General features: G+C 43.3%; 1 protein-coding gene across 2 annotated transcripts in view; it reads right to left on the reverse strand.

Annotated features, from left to right (window-relative positions):
* Positions 1–3,927: 3,927 nt before the first annotated feature.
* LOC122155761 (cystathionine beta-synthase-like protein) overlaps positions 3,928–15,272 on the reverse strand; it is a 27,289-nt gene continuing 15,944 nt past the window's right edge. For both annotated transcript variants that reach the window (XM_042809930.1, XM_042809929.1), the window contains exons 11-17: positions 15,113–15,197; positions 14,807–14,912; positions 13,926–14,000; positions 13,082–13,216; positions 12,088–12,196; positions 9,118–9,202; positions 3,928–7,940 (exon numbers count right to left, since the gene is read on the reverse strand). In XM_042809930.1, coding sequence (XP_042665864.1) covers positions 7,831–7,940; positions 9,118–9,202; positions 12,088–12,196; positions 13,082–13,216; positions 13,926–14,000; positions 14,807–14,912; positions 15,113–15,197 — 705 coding nt within the window. In that variant the 3' untranslated portion in view covers positions 3,928–7,830. The remainder of the gene's footprint in view (positions 7,941–9,117; positions 9,203–12,087; positions 12,197–13,081; positions 13,217–13,925; positions 14,001–14,806; positions 14,913–15,112; positions 15,198–15,272) is intronic.

Below are 15,272 nucleotides of genomic sequence, written 5' to 3' on the forward strand. Positions count from 1 at the left end.
GAATCTCCTAGAAGAGTGAGAATCCCTCCCTTGGGGGGGGGGGTTAGATCCCCCCTTTCCCTTCTGCTTCTCGCCACTGTGCCCTGCTCCCCACAGCACAGTGGTGGAAGAAGCTACGCTGCTATAGTCAAGCCAAAATAATGCCTGTAAGGAACGCTTATCCTGGAAACTTTTCCAAGACCCAGACTATTTTAGTTATTAGCACAGGAATGGCATTACCTTTGGTCTTTTTGCAATAAATGAAATCTCTGGAAAACATTGCGAGAGGTAATCCATTGTAGAAGGATCTCGGGGGCTATCTGATGTGACGTAGATCGTGTAGATCTCTCATAAAGAAGCTGCAAATAGCCCTAACCCGGGTAAGGGACATGTTTGCTGGGCACTGCAGTTACAGAATAACCCAGGCACCTCTCCCTGGCTGCCCTCTGAAGCAGCATGTGCTTGAAGCCATGTTAAAAAAAAAGATTTGTCAGTGACCAAACTGAAAGAAATGGAGATCTCTTCAGCCTAAAACAAAGCAGATATTTGCAAAAGTGTTTTTTGGATCAAGTCTGATTTTTAAAAGTCACCCACCTTGAGCACAACAGGCTCTTTGACTTGGGTTTTGTGCTTTTTCTGTACCTGAGCTGAGAACAAAGGAAGAAGTCGCTCATGGGAAACTGGCTGGGGTCTGCACTGCTATCCCTGTCGTATTACTGCTGGGAACTCAACAGAGTATAAACAAAATAAAAATGTATTGAGCTAAAAAAAACCCACAGGGGTGAAATACGAAATTGCCACAACAGACTCACACCACCCTGTATTTTGTCAGAATAGTTACATTGCAGCTTTGGCCTCACAGGATCCTGCTTATGAACTGTGTTGTCCCCAGGCCCGGAAAGAGTGACCGGTGAGAACCAGCCAGCCATAAAAAGGGAGCTAGGCAAAGGGAGCAAGGTAGACTCAGGTCTCTCTGGAGCATTCTCTGCCCCAGGCTGAACGGTCTGTTCTTTCAGCCTGTCCTCACAGGGAGGTGTTCCATCCCTTGGATCATTTTTGTTGCCCTCCTCTGGACACGCTCCAACAGCTCCATGTCTCTCCTGTACTGAGGACTCCCCATCTGGACGCAGTGCTCCAGCTGAGGTCTCACCAGTGCAGAGCAGACGGGCAGCATCACCTCCCTCACCCTGCTGGCCACGCTTATCATAGAACTCATATAGAATCATGGACTCTGAAGTATCTGTCACATGTTATACCATGTGTGGACTCCTGAGGTGGCCTGCGCAGACAGGCACACAGGCCACTTGGTTATACAGATGCAGCTGGTTGCCACTAACAGAGGAGGCTGCTTTCCAAAGCCTGAGAGTGGGCCTGTGTGTGAAAGAACATTCATCTGTTAGAAGAAGCAGTGATGTATTGTTAGCTACTGAAAAAACAGCGCATCCTGCAGTGTATACAGCACTTGTGTCTGGATTTCTACATATTATTTTCATAAGAATAACACAGGAGTGCATAGGCTACAAGTGAATTTCCCCCACAGAAGGAAGAACAGGCTCTTTTTCTCAGGGCCACGTCACTGCTCAGGTCCCTCGCTGTCCTTCAGCAATAGCACTGAGCAACCCACCCTGCTTGGCATGGAGTAAAACAGCAGCTGGGCTTAGCCATGCATTCTCCCACATTCCCTGCAGCTCTTCACAGAGGGAAGCACAGGCCAGTCCTTAGAGCACGAGCCTGTTTGAGCTGGCCTCAGGCCCAGAAGCCAGCCCACAGCTTCTGGGCAGGCATTCAGGCCTGGCACAAAGATGGCTGAATCCCAGGTTCAGGCTTGGGGCAACCTGATCTAGCTGTGGATGTCCCCTATTCATTGCAGGGACCTGGACTGGATGGCCTTTAAGGGTCCCTTCCAGCTCTAAGAATTCTGGTTGTTCCCAAAGTGGGATTCAGCCACTTCTATGCTCAATTCGTCTTCACTCTTACCCTGACCCCATCCTTCTCTTTCCTCTTGGCCAGCCTGGAGCCACATCTCCGTGCTGACCATCTTTGCTTCCACGTCACCTCTCCTCACCCCTCATACACCCTCCCTAGCCTCTGAAGGCGTGACGTGGGGCAGGCAGATGGGGATGGCAGTGGTAGGGGACAGGACCAGAGCCCAAAGCCTTCTCTTTCACCTGTGGCTTCAGCCCCTAACTGACCCCAGAGGGCCAGGGCAGCTCCTATTCAGCTGAAGGAAGCCCACTGCCACTCCCACAGAAACACTAGCCCAGAGGTAGGCAGCCTGGCTATGTTCGTTATCGCTCTGTTTCTCTGGGGAAGGCTAACGGCTGGAAATCCTCCCAAGGCCCTTTTACAGACACCTCCCCTTCCAACAGCGCACTTCTGGTAAACGCAACGTCCTTAAGGAATATTCCATGAGCAAAGCTCAGATGGATTTAGTTTTACTTTGCACTGGCAAAAGGTAGTGGCACCTCCATTAGAATCACGTGTGTTTTCTTTCTTTTTTTTTTTTTTTTTCTTTCCCAAAGGGAATTTATTGCTTTCATAAGGTAGCTTTCCGGACTGAAGTCCTCTGATTATCTCCAGAGCCTGAACAGAAGATTGTACCCAGTAATTTTCCCTATGTCGGTGATCCATGAGGAGGGGCTGCCCTAAGGCTAGGGATAGCACAGGCCTGGCAAGGCCTCAGCCATCAAGAAAAGTTCAGACCTGGGGTGCACGCAGTCACTGCCTGCAACAAGCAAACCCAGGGGCTGCTACTGACAGGGCAACCCCTGGGCACACCATGGATGTGGGAAACATCACACTGCAGTTACATAGCTGCACTGGCTAAAACACCTGACCACCTCACATTTGTTAGAGCTCAGCTCCTCACTTGGGACCACAGCCAGAGCAGCAGCATGGCAAGAACGCCTTTTGCCTACTCCCAAAGTGGAACTTGATCCCACAAGCTGCCAGCTGCTCTCCGTGTTTCATTAGCCTTTGGCCTTACTGCTGCAACCACACGCCATGCTTTGCAAAGGTGAGCCTGGGAGCAATGCTGGCCTTTTGCCTATCACAACCACTTTTGCATCTCAGCGGACTGCCAAAAGTTGAAGGTTAGGCAATGAACCACAATTGCTGTGGACAAGGACAGCATTTTGACTAATCAATATGAAAGGGATGTATGTGGAACGTTTCATGCACCATTCACCTACTGGGTTGCTCCCCCCACAGATAGTAAGCTGGAGATAAGCACGTTCTGCACCAGAGAAGGAAGACTGAATGGAGTTCCTATTGAAAAAACTCATGAAGTAGCTGCAACTTCATGCTGCATGACCCTGGAACCTGATGCATGCTGAGGCAACCCACCCTGCACCTCTCCATCCTGCAGGTGGTGGAAAAAGGTGCCAGTGAGGCAGGCTGGCATGATCCAAATGTGTTTTGGAGACATTTGAGCAAGGGCTGATCCCACAAAGCAATGGGAACTGCAAACCAAGGGGTGAAAGGTTTACATCCTTGCCTGACAGCTATAAAATGCTTTTACTCTTGCTTACCTTGAGCAACTGGACAAGAGGGGACAGAGCTGAGCAGCAGCATGTACACGTAGCTCTGAAACGCATGCAGTCACACTGGCTCCTGCCAGCAGCTCCTTATCCTCAGTACAGTTCCCCTGCTTGGCATTTACATCTATAAATCTCTTACCTTGGCAAATTAGCCTTAATCTCCTTCTCATTGCCTCCTCACAGCGTGGCAGGCTGGCCCCTACCCTTTGTATTCATTCACAAACACCTATCCAATTGACCACACTGGCAACTTTTACAGTAGGAACTTCAGTCACATTTCAGCCGTACCTCTGCCTATTTCCTTCCCTATTCTGTAATAGGGTAAGCCCCGAGAAATTTCTGACAGCCTACAGTCTAACATACTCCCAGCTTGAACTGCCATTGATAAAGAAACCAGACAGAGCCATTCTGCAATCAAATAGCTTTTATTGAATTCTTTACATCATATTGCAAGTGTTTGTGCAACGAATTTTTCCCAGCTCCTTAAAACGTAAAAAGTCTTCCCTTTGTCATTGTAGTGTGCTGATGCTACACAGTTAGAAAGCCTGTTGGACAACAGTGGCAGTACCAGGCAACTGCTAACAGTGAGCACGATATGCTAAACTCACAACAGAACTTTCCAGAAACCATTTAGCAACTTGGTGGGCAGGGGACTGGTCCAGGCACTTAAAAGAAACTTAGCTACAAGGAGTTCTGAAGTCAGCCACAGCTTGTGGGAAAAAGTGGGAAGTAATAATATTGGTCATTACAATTTCAAAATGATCCTAACATTCTTGCTTGATAACTCCTTGCAGAATGTACAGCTTCTATCGGATAAAAGTCTCCATATGAGAAAATAAAAGCATTCTTGCAGAGTAAAGAAAAGCAAAAGGACCGATATTCTCCTACAGTGACACAGAAACACAGCACAGTTTATATAAATAACCATGTGCAAAATAGTTTCCAGGCTGATGGTCAGCATGTACTTAACCAGCACAAGTAAACAGAAGATACAGACACCCACTTCAGAAGAAAAAAAAAAAAAAACCAGTTCTGTTCAAGCTTTAGACTCAAACTCTGGATTAAAGACCAAACAAACAGCAATGTCTTTCCTGGTCCTCACAATATTTGAAAAAAAAGATAGATTAGTAAAGCAGTAATATATAGCCCTACAGCTTGTCACTAGGATCAAGGTAGTAAGAGCACTTTCAGGTATGCAGTAAAGCATCACACTGATGAACTTTTGCATCACAGGAACTTCCATTCTGCAGGAATCCCCATCCCCTTACTGTCTTCATCCCTGCTACAGGAGAGCGCTCTGGAAACTTTTTCAGTCATTCAGAAACTCCAGTTATTTCCCCAATTCCACTGACCATACAGGGTTGCTACTTCGAATAAGAGCAGTCAGTGAGCATCTCCTTGGGCCAGTTCAGAGCACGAAACAGTTCCTAACAAACTGCATGCAGAGCAGCACAGTTAGATTCATTTGGGTTATTTGTTTGGATTGCTTTTGACTCACAGCCCTTCTTCCTTGCCAACTCTGGTCAACCCTTCTGTTGTACGAGCACCACCTGGTTTTCAGGACATAGCAGAGATTAATTTATGAACAGTAAACTAAAATAAAAAGCTAAAATCTTCATACTTCCCACTGTGTCAAAGGTAAAGCTGCCCATTAATCTGTTTCCTCAACCTGAACATAGCAATCCTATGTCTCTCTTGTACTGCCCTTATGAGAAGTGAGGCAACTGCCCTCTGCCTGCCATCCTCAGATGTCTTGCCAAATTCTGTTAGGCTGGGATGTGGAGTTTTACAGTCACAAAAGGAAAAGGAGAAAGAAACTAAGTGCCCTCTTCCCCATAGACAGGATCAGATGGAAAAACAGGGAGAAGAATCAGATTAGTAAAGTAAATTAGTAAAGTAAATTTTTAAGAGCAACAGTAATGCCAAAATTCAGCAACATTAACAGCTATGGTTGTTGCAGATATTCCAGTCAGCAGTACTCAGTGAAGTACAGACTCTTTCACAAAATCCAAGGATGCAGAGAAAATAGAACCAAAGAAATAAGTCCCTCTTGGTACTCCCAGGAAATACATCTGATAACAGTATTTGAAATAACTGGGAAAGAAATCTAAAAGTTGGGCTGAAATACTAATGTGTGCATACAACTGACCATTCACAGGTTCTGCCTACACTAAGAAGTAAGCTGTTAGAATTGCTAAGACTTGCCCTTAACTGTACTGATATATTTATGACCCCTTGGGGAATTAGCTCCAAAATTCCATTTGAAAGATGACTTCTTACATCTGTCACTGGCAGAACCACTACAAAGCATGAGACAAAACAACAAAAATTAAAGAAACCTACCGTCCTCTAAAACCAATTGTTGTTGAAATGGCAAATTTTTAGATTGTATGGCAGTTTATTCCAGAGTCTTAGCAAAAGTTGTCTTAAATCTCACAGGAGTATAGGTAGACTAGATATTAGGAAGAAATTCTTTAATGTCAGGGTGGTGAGACACTGGCACAGGTTGCCCAGAGAGGTTGTCACACACTCAAGCTAGATGGGGCTTCAAGCAACCTGGTCTAGAGGGAAGTGTCTCCACCTATAGCAGGGGGGTTGGAACTGGATGATCTTAAAGGTTCCTTCCAACCCAAACCATTCTACGATTCTATGAATTTAATGGTTAAGCCATATTTTAAGGTAAGTATCTTCTGGTGTCATTCAGCCCTGTTCCACAATGGGTATTAAAGATGAATCATTCCTGGAGTGTTCTTCCTCTCCCCAGTGAGCCAAACTGATGACTCTTGCTGTCTAGCTTCTATGAAAACAATTTTAAAAGATGAATCCAGGCACTAACAGAGTCTCAAAGAGTGGATCTAGACTATTTTCTGCCTGTAGAATAATTCACTAGGGATAGAGCATCAACCTGTTAATTAAAATTGCAAGGCCACCTGCTTCCATCTAAGTAACAGAGCAGATCTCTTTGGTGACTTCTGCTTCCTTTCTCTCCTCTCCTGACTGCAACCCAGCAACTCCCAATTCCCAATTTTTTTTGTTTAGTCTACCAGTCTCCATCACTCATTCTTGATGAAAGTGAGTTCTCAAGGGAGGCTGTGTTATATTACTTCATTACTAACCCTATTCCAAAAAGGAGAGTGGATGACTAAGGAAGTAAACGGAATAAGTGTGGAATTAACCTAGCTTCCATTGTTACATCATTAAAGAACTAACATATCTACCTGAGGCTTTATTACAACAAAGTTCTTATTAGCCCCAGAAAAAGAAGCAGCTAGCAGACAAACCAGCCAGTCACACTGCAGATGGATTGACAGCATCTCTGGTGTCACTTTGGCTTTGAGCTCTTGCCTACCTTTGTGTTTCCTGCCTCCTCCAAGTCACCATCAGCCAATAGGCACGTGCAAAGATTCTGCTTTATGGTTTTGCTCAGCACTGATGTGGGACAGAGCTTTCCGATGGAGGACAGAGAACAACTCTCCTTGTGGCACACAGTTCAATTCCACTGTCACAGGGAAGCCAGCAGAATAGAAAGAAGAGATAAAGCTAAGAAATGTCACTCTTACTGATCATAACTTTCATTCTTGGCAAAGAATGGCAAACAACCTTAGAGCAAAAAGCTCAGGCTTTCTTTCTTTCCATCCATGCTTACTAATTGAGGTATAGTTGGAAAAAAGAGAAAGGTCTATCTTTGCAGTGAGAGCTAGTGCACCGTGTAGAACAAATCACTATTTTTCATTTGTCAGCCAAGTCAGCTCTGTCTCAGGGGAGCTGGTTGAACCAAACCTTAACTCCAGCCCTCAATCTCTGCTCCCATTTTACACTGACGTCACCAAAAGGGAAACACCTACTCCCTTCTTCACAGCCCAATTCCATGTTTTTGTTTCTATGCTATATTGTCTAACTTAACAACCCTGCACATTAAAAAAAATGCCTTCCAGAGCTCTTAGACTTCTGCCTTATAACTCTTTTCAACATATTTAATTCATCTGACAATATTTTTGAAAAGCCAGGCTTTGGACACAACAGGTAAGGAACACACCAGTTAATTTAGGCAGTATTTTTACACATATATATATAGGTAAAAAAATAAATTGTCTTAAGAAATATCATGTAACTTGATTATGAAACAAACTCCCAGAAACTGTGCAATGAGTAGAAAGCATTAGCTGTATAGCTGACACCAGGATCGCTAACTGCTTATTTTCAGAATTTCAAAACAAACACCTTAACAGACCATTCAACCTAAGAAATAAACCCGATTCTTTGTTGGAGATTGCAAAATATTACTGAAGAGGCTCCCGACTGCTCCTTGACTTTAGTTGATCTTTCTTTCCCGTTCTCGCGCAGTCACGAAGTTGAGCAGGTCAATGGCCGTAACAATGCCAAACACCATTTGTCGCTTACTGGAGGAACCATCAGTGTGATCTACACAGAAACAAAAAGGGGATTTCAGCCATTAGAAGACACAAAGACACACTGTCCCACCATTGGTAAACCCCCAGCTATCCTCGCCAGGGCATTGCTGATGTCCCCCTGTATATCAGAAAGGCTCCTTAACACAGGCCTTACAAAAACTGAAGCAGTATGGAAAGGACAGGGTTTCATCATCCTTAATTTCAGCATGAAAATTCAAACCAAATCCTTTGTTATACAGCCTCACTTTCTTTATACATTTGTTTCTACCACTCTGCTTGAACGGGTTACAAACTGATAACATCCTGTTTGACCTAAGGGTCACAAGACTAGGATGTGCAACACTACCTGCCTCAAATACCCCCATCGAATACCGCCATCAAAGGGTTAGCAGAAAATTACAGTACAGTACCCTTGCATTTACACCAAAAACCTTATTAACACTCTGAGCAGTGCTTCACTGAGAACACAGGTTCAGGAGATATTTCATTGCGACCATAAACCTTTGACCTGGGAACCCAATGATCTGAAACATCCTCTGTCCCTTCATTTGTGGTCTAGAGTTCCTTGTTTCTTTGGCTGTGCTGAGTTGCTTGGCATACTTCTACTGTTTGTTAAGACAGCTAGATTGTCTTAGACTTATTTATTCAGTCTTTGTTTCACTGCAAGCTTCCAGTGAGATTCAAGGTTATGTTAGTCAGCACGGAGCTGAGAGCACATCTTCAGGGAGATCAATAGGAATAAGCCCAAGTGTGTTGACTGTTCTTCATTTGCAGTAATAACTGACACAGCTGTCAGCCAAACAGATCTGGTGAGTCGTGTTATTGTTTTCAGTCTAGTTTCTCATCTATGTATAACAGCGCTATAGCCTACCTTCAATGATTTTTCAGCCATTTCCAGTTCATAAGGAAAGCAGTGTAAAGAGTTTTGAGGACACAAAAGAGTACAGTTTGGAGTAAAGAAGTGTCTGTTGAAGGGGAATAAGTTACACATATTACATTGGCTTAAGGAAGCGGTGTCAGCATTGACATCAAGCTCTTAACTATGCTTCATTAAATTTAAGATTTTGCTTTAGAAGGAAAAAAAAATTGTAGTCAACCTGTGACATTCATTGTGATAGCTTGTATTTGCTTCTTGTTACCACTCTTATAAAGATGGCATCTTTCAAGGTGCAGTATATCATACTCACACTGAATCTGTTCATGAACCACTAGAGCAAAGTGGTCTGTTTCCAGGATATGAGAGAGCTTCCCCAAGTTGTCTTTCAGGTTAATCTGAAGAGAGAGTTATAGAATTTAAATTAAAGAGCCCCTTATATTTTCAGTAGCGTATAATCACCTCCATCTAGTGTTAAAAACAGTACAGCAGTGCTCACATCTAAAGTACTGTAAAACACAAATCAAGGCTGAGTTAAAAGATCAGAAAGTTTCCTTTTTTTTAACCTCTAATTTCCAAGAAAATGAAACAAACAACAAACCCGTATGTGAAATTTTCATTCTGATTCTGAAAACATAATGTATATACTGAACAGCTGAAAAGGGAGAGGAGAAAGAAGTGTTCCATGTGTAACAAGAGGTATTCCATAAAACTCAAGATTATGCTCGGTGATTTTACCCTAGCGAGACTGGGAATGAGCAAATGAATCAGATTATGATCATTGTGGAAGTGAATACAATCTGAGAACAGGATCAGGGAACAGCCCAAACGATCCAAAACCAAGGGTGAACATTGCTCAGCTGCACTGTGCCCAGGTGCAAATCAAGAAACTGAGGATCAAGAATTCATTTGCAGCAGTTCAACTTTGAGAAGACTAAACAAGAAAGCACTCCACTCTGGCTCTGCAGAAAAAAACCCACTCCTTCTGAAACACCCAGCTGGAAACTTTTGAAAGAACGCATAAAGCTGATCTTCCTTAATGCTGCTTTAAAGTACTTAGCAGCAGCAACAAGTCTATCACCCAGGCGACTTCACAACTACCAGCAACAACCACTATCTGGCATACTTCAGGGATTAAATTAATTTGTAGTAAAGCTAAGTCTTGTACCACAGGCTAAAAAAGCTTTTATTCTGCAGTGAGTTCTGCTTGTGACTGGAGAATACACATCACCAGCATGAGCAGTTGGGCTCAACTGGAGCACAGAACTCTGGTTTCTATACTGAGAGATTCCCTGCTGCCTGTCTTTAATGGACCAGCAGGCAATAGTGCATACAAAAGCACCAATCCTTAAGCTTATGTGTAAGGCAAAGGATGGTGGGAAACCTGGATTTACTACCAAGTCAAGTCAGCTATCAGTCACCATCACTGACAAGCAGTTCTGTGCAAATTTGGCTTCAAAGCCTAGCTTTAGAATTTAGGTTCAAAGCTCACTGAAGAATAGAACCTCTTGCCATCTCATCATGTGCTATCAGTAAACATGTTTTGAGAGACCAGGTAAGCTAAATGACCAGGACAAGCAGCCCATAGGCACTACAAGGACAGCTATGAAGACCTAAGCATGTTTTGAAGCCTTAATGGAAATCTGACAGAACTCCAATGCTTTTTTTCACCTGCCTCACTGCTACTCAATCTCCCTAAATATATTTTGCCCATGCGTTTCCCAACATTTTAGTTTTTATTTTTAAATCTTTTTAAGTCCTTACAGCATTAGCCTATATGCATGCCACCAAGCTACACATGACTAGGACTGCTTGTCTGAGCAAGTAACATGGCATCATTCATGACCCTACAAATAAATTAAAAGGAGGCTCTCATCCACTTAGGATGCTAACAATTAAATGGTTTAGGACATTGACCAAAGTCACACCAAGAAACAAGCTAACAACTACTAGGTATAGAGGAAAGTGTCAGTTTCCCATGCTGCTAAAAGACAGTTTTGCCTTGGCATTCACAGGTTAAGGGGACTTCTTACTGATGCATTCTGTGGTACAGATCCTGGCTGCAGTATATCATTTCAGTGACACAGATGATCTGTTCTCCCAATTTCACCAGTGAACAAACCAAATAAACTTGATCAAAGCAGTAAGAAAAGCAAAATTCACAATACTTCTGAGGTTATGTGCATTTAACCACGTTTCTCAAACCTTCAATTCAAATGGAAAATAAATGAAGAATGATGCTTTTAGTTAGTATGTTAGCAATACCACTGCTCTAGTGTTGCTTCCCTTCCATCCTCCACCAAGAGACAACAAAGCTGAAAAGAAAAGGTTAAACTGGTCTATACTGAAGAAGCATGAGAGAGTTCAAGCTGTCCATGGAAAAAAGCCACAACCTCAGAAGTGCAGAGAATTGGCCACTACAGCTAACACCACTGTAGGTACACAAGCAAGTGCACAACAGCAGCCCCAGAAACTCTTAAGGTGTCCAAGTGAGGGAGAACATTGACCAAATAGCTTTGTTACGCACCACATTTCCACCTGATCCTTGATCATCTGCCTAGGAAGGAAAAAATACATTTACATTTGGTCTATAAAGCTAGCATTTCCTCTCAACTTCATGGATTCTGTAGTTTGTAGACTGAATGGCAGCATTACACATGCTTCCTGAATTCTGTGAGACTGCTGAAACTGAAAACCTGGTGAAAGCTAAGTTAAGCGTTCTATGTTAGGAAAATATTTCTCTTGTAAGTGAAGCAAAGCAACAGCAACAATACTCATGCATTCTAGAAGAGCAATCAAATCTGGGAAACTGTGATCTCCTGCCACACTATATTGCATGGGCAAGTGAAACCAGTGAAATTCATACATTTTGACACCAACAGCTTTCACTATCAAGCCATCCATCCCTGTTCTAGGAAGACAACTGATAAAGAAGGCAGTTCCCTTTTGAGCTGATACAGAAATTATTTAGTAAGAGCTGTTTCAATATCTTGCTGTCTTTTCTGTTGGAGAGTCCATTGCCCAGATAAATGCTGGGTTTTGGGGAGGGAACAAAGGACAAGCACGGGAGAAGAAAGCCTACTGAATTAATAGAAAAGCCCAACATAGGGCCACAATGCAAATCTAGGAGCTACTTAGTGAACTAGGTCAGAATTGAACACAGGTCCATGTCTGCACTCAAAACCAGCTGTTCTGTACGGTCCTGGGTAAACCTTACCCAATCTGTAGTGTTAAAACACCTGCAGTTGTACTTTATATCAGTGAATGTGGAATTGTTGCTTACCTGCTTGAACTGCTTGTAGATAACTTTGCTGACTTCATCTGAAGGCTGAACTTTTCCAGCAAGCAGTGAAGAAAGCATGTTACCTAGAGTAACCATGCCCAAAATCACCCTGGAAAACAAGAGAAATAAGATATAGCTAACAGTACAAGTGCCTTTAGTGCTCCTAGAGATATAAACACCCACTCTCAGACAGCCCGCAGAGGCAATTCTGTGTTTCTGCAGGCGAAACCTGAAGTCCAGTTCTCAGAAGTGCTAGAAACACACATAATGCAGTAGGTGGCTGGCCCTTCTGAGAATCTAGCTCAAAAGAGGACCTCCAGCTTTTTCAGTTGGAGAGCTTTTGAAAAGCAGATACAACTGTTTTATGACCTCAATTCTCCTTTTGAAAGGTATGACAAGGCCAAGGTCACGCTGTCCTCAATTTTGCTCGCTCTCCTTCACCCTACAAGCATACTACAAGGAATGTAAAAAGGAATCCCTTGTGTTAGCACCGTGCCTGGCATGTAACTGGGCAGCTCTGTTCATTATTCAGCCTGCCTTACAGCAGATACACAGGGTACCTACAGCATACCAACTTGCTTGGGACACTCTGGCTTATAGGGGAGTCAGCTCCTCATTACATTGTAATACAATACTCTGAAAAAATTGGTGGAAACTGTGGGGAAGATGGGTAAGTTGGGCATCGTTTGTTTTACACGTGAAATTTGGTTTTGATAAGTTCAACAGCTGTCATAAAAAACAAGGAAGCCAAGCTGCAGAGATACACAGAGTGTCATACCATAAAAACCACTAGAAGCTTATAACATGAAAGGCAGGACCGTCACAGCATGACAACATGCCACCACTGGTGTGGCAACATTTAAGGCTACTTATAAGAACAACATTATTATGATGGAAGAACATATTGTACTTCTATTCAACACCTGAAGACAAGCCTTGGCACCTGTTGAGAGAAGTGATATGTATGGATGAGTAGTGATATATATGGACATACCCAGATTCATCAACAACTGGTACCTGGTCGAACCCCTTCTCCCGAAGAATTTCAACAGTCTTTGCACAGGTAACAGTTGGAAGCACAGTCAGGGGAGCCGAGAGGCTTAACTCCTGAACACTGACATTCCACCACCTGGGACAAAATAAAAACCAAACCAATTCAAGCCTTAGGGTGAGAAGAAAACCAGCTGCTCACCTACCGTGGCATTTGCCACTACAGGAATGACAAAAACCTGCAAGGAGGAGTCTAGACTGTGCCAGAGCCAGTAAAGGCTTCAAGGCTTTACAGTTCTGTCATCAGCATCAGAAATTCATTCAGGTGTGAGAAACTTTAAGACTGAAACACTTTTCCTGTTTTATCTAATTCTCTGGATTACAGATGATTAGTGAAAAATAACAAATGTGGGAGCCTAGTAGTTATATCTTACAAAGAAAATTCCAGGCTCCTGCTGAAAGGGTTACATTTACAGGTACTACAGGTAGCAACTATAGAAGATCTTCCCTCAGTTACACAGACTTGTAATGCTTTGCCATCAAGAACTCTGCTGTTGGTAGGGTTCTCTGGATACTACTCATTCACTTCAGACATAACCCCTTTCATTCAAAAGTTATCAAATATCAAATTTTCTTCTGTTGCCAGAAAGACATTAAATAATTCAGGCAGAGTTAATAAATAGTCACAGTATGCAATAGCAAGAGTTACACACCAACACCACAGCATGAAAGATTAACTAAAACACAAAGGAAGTAGTACAAACTGCAGTGAGCTTTAAATTAGCAACTGCCATAAAGAGGGTTGCTAAACAGTTTCATAAGAATCCAAAGGGATCCGACGTTCTTACCAAGGTTTTTTGACAAGGTCTTCTTCTGTCATGAACCCTTTCTGAATCATCCATTTGTCACTCAAGAACTTGGACCTGGAAATTATCAGGCAATAAAAAGCTCATTAGCAGGCTGAATATCTAACAGCAATACTAACACACAGTGACTGTTTACAGCTCACTATCACTAACAATAAAATCATAATTGAAAACAGACTATTTCCCATCCAAGCTTACCAGCCAGGCACATACTGATGAAATATTTATAGAAAGAAAAATGAATCCCATTGAAACAAAGCTTCAACTACATTAGTCCCAATTCAACATGTACTCAGTGCAGGTCTTTCTGTAGCCTGTAGTCTGGCTGTCACAGTAGATGACTGCACAATACAGTGCTGTTGTGTTGGATGCAATAGCAGTCAGGTAACAGAAATAAAGAGAGCACACTTTGGAATACATTTCAATGTAGTGGGTATGAAATTTCTTTTCAAAGCCTCACATTGCCACCCGTCAACTCTCCCCAGCACTGGCTACTGCCACAGTAGTGCTGTGTACCGCTGTGGACACAGGCAGAAAGAGTGGTCAACAGCTTTTAAGAGATCCTTCTGGGAACAGAGTAACACCAAATGGCCTCAAATAAATTTGACTGAGAGCAAATCTTTTCCATGAAGACCTTAACTAACCAGTTTATGGCTATATACTCAAACGAGACACCAGGAGGAGCTCTGCTTTCATAAGGCTCCATGCCAGACCTTGTCTGGATACACAGTTGTGCCCCAAGCACATTCCTTGCTTCAGCAACTTGGCTCTACAAGGGATATGCATTCAATTTGCCCCTGCTGTAAGAAGGTCTGAGGGACTGTCTCATCCTTTCCCCACAGAGACAACGAGCAGGTTCTTACATGTAGTTCCTGATAGAGTCAGGGAAGAAAACAACACAGCGCTGACCCTCCTTCAGCTCTTTGGCTGCCTTCACAGCTACAGACATTGCGCTGCCTGAGCTGCCACCTGGCGAAATGCATAGCAGAGGCAAAACTGTCAAAATATACGTGCAATAAGAAGAACGAAAGAGAGGAGGAGAGTCAGCAGAGGAGCCCAAGGTGAGGAAGGCAGCTTCTGAAGCATTAGGAGGTCTCTGTGAACCACACAAGGCTTTAGCCTCCCACTTATTACTCAGAGATACCCAAAGGATTCATGTCTGCTCTTACCACACAGGATTCCTTCCTCTCGGATCAGCATGCGTGCTAAAGCAAATGACTCCTCATCAGTGCTCTTGTACCACTGGTCCACCAGCTGGAAGGGGGCAGGAAGACAGAAACAAGGGTCTCTTTAAATGAGGAGGGATATATAAGGGGGGGGGGGGGGGGG

The sequence above is a fragment of the Centrocercus urophasianus genome, unplaced genomic scaffold (assembly GCF_019232065.1).
Source record: "Centrocercus urophasianus isolate 14NV4802_14NV808 unplaced genomic scaffold, USGS_Curo_1.0 seq_12, whole genome shotgun sequence".
Classification (NCBI taxonomy): Eukaryota; Metazoa; Chordata; class Aves; order Galliformes; family Phasianidae; genus Centrocercus; species Centrocercus urophasianus.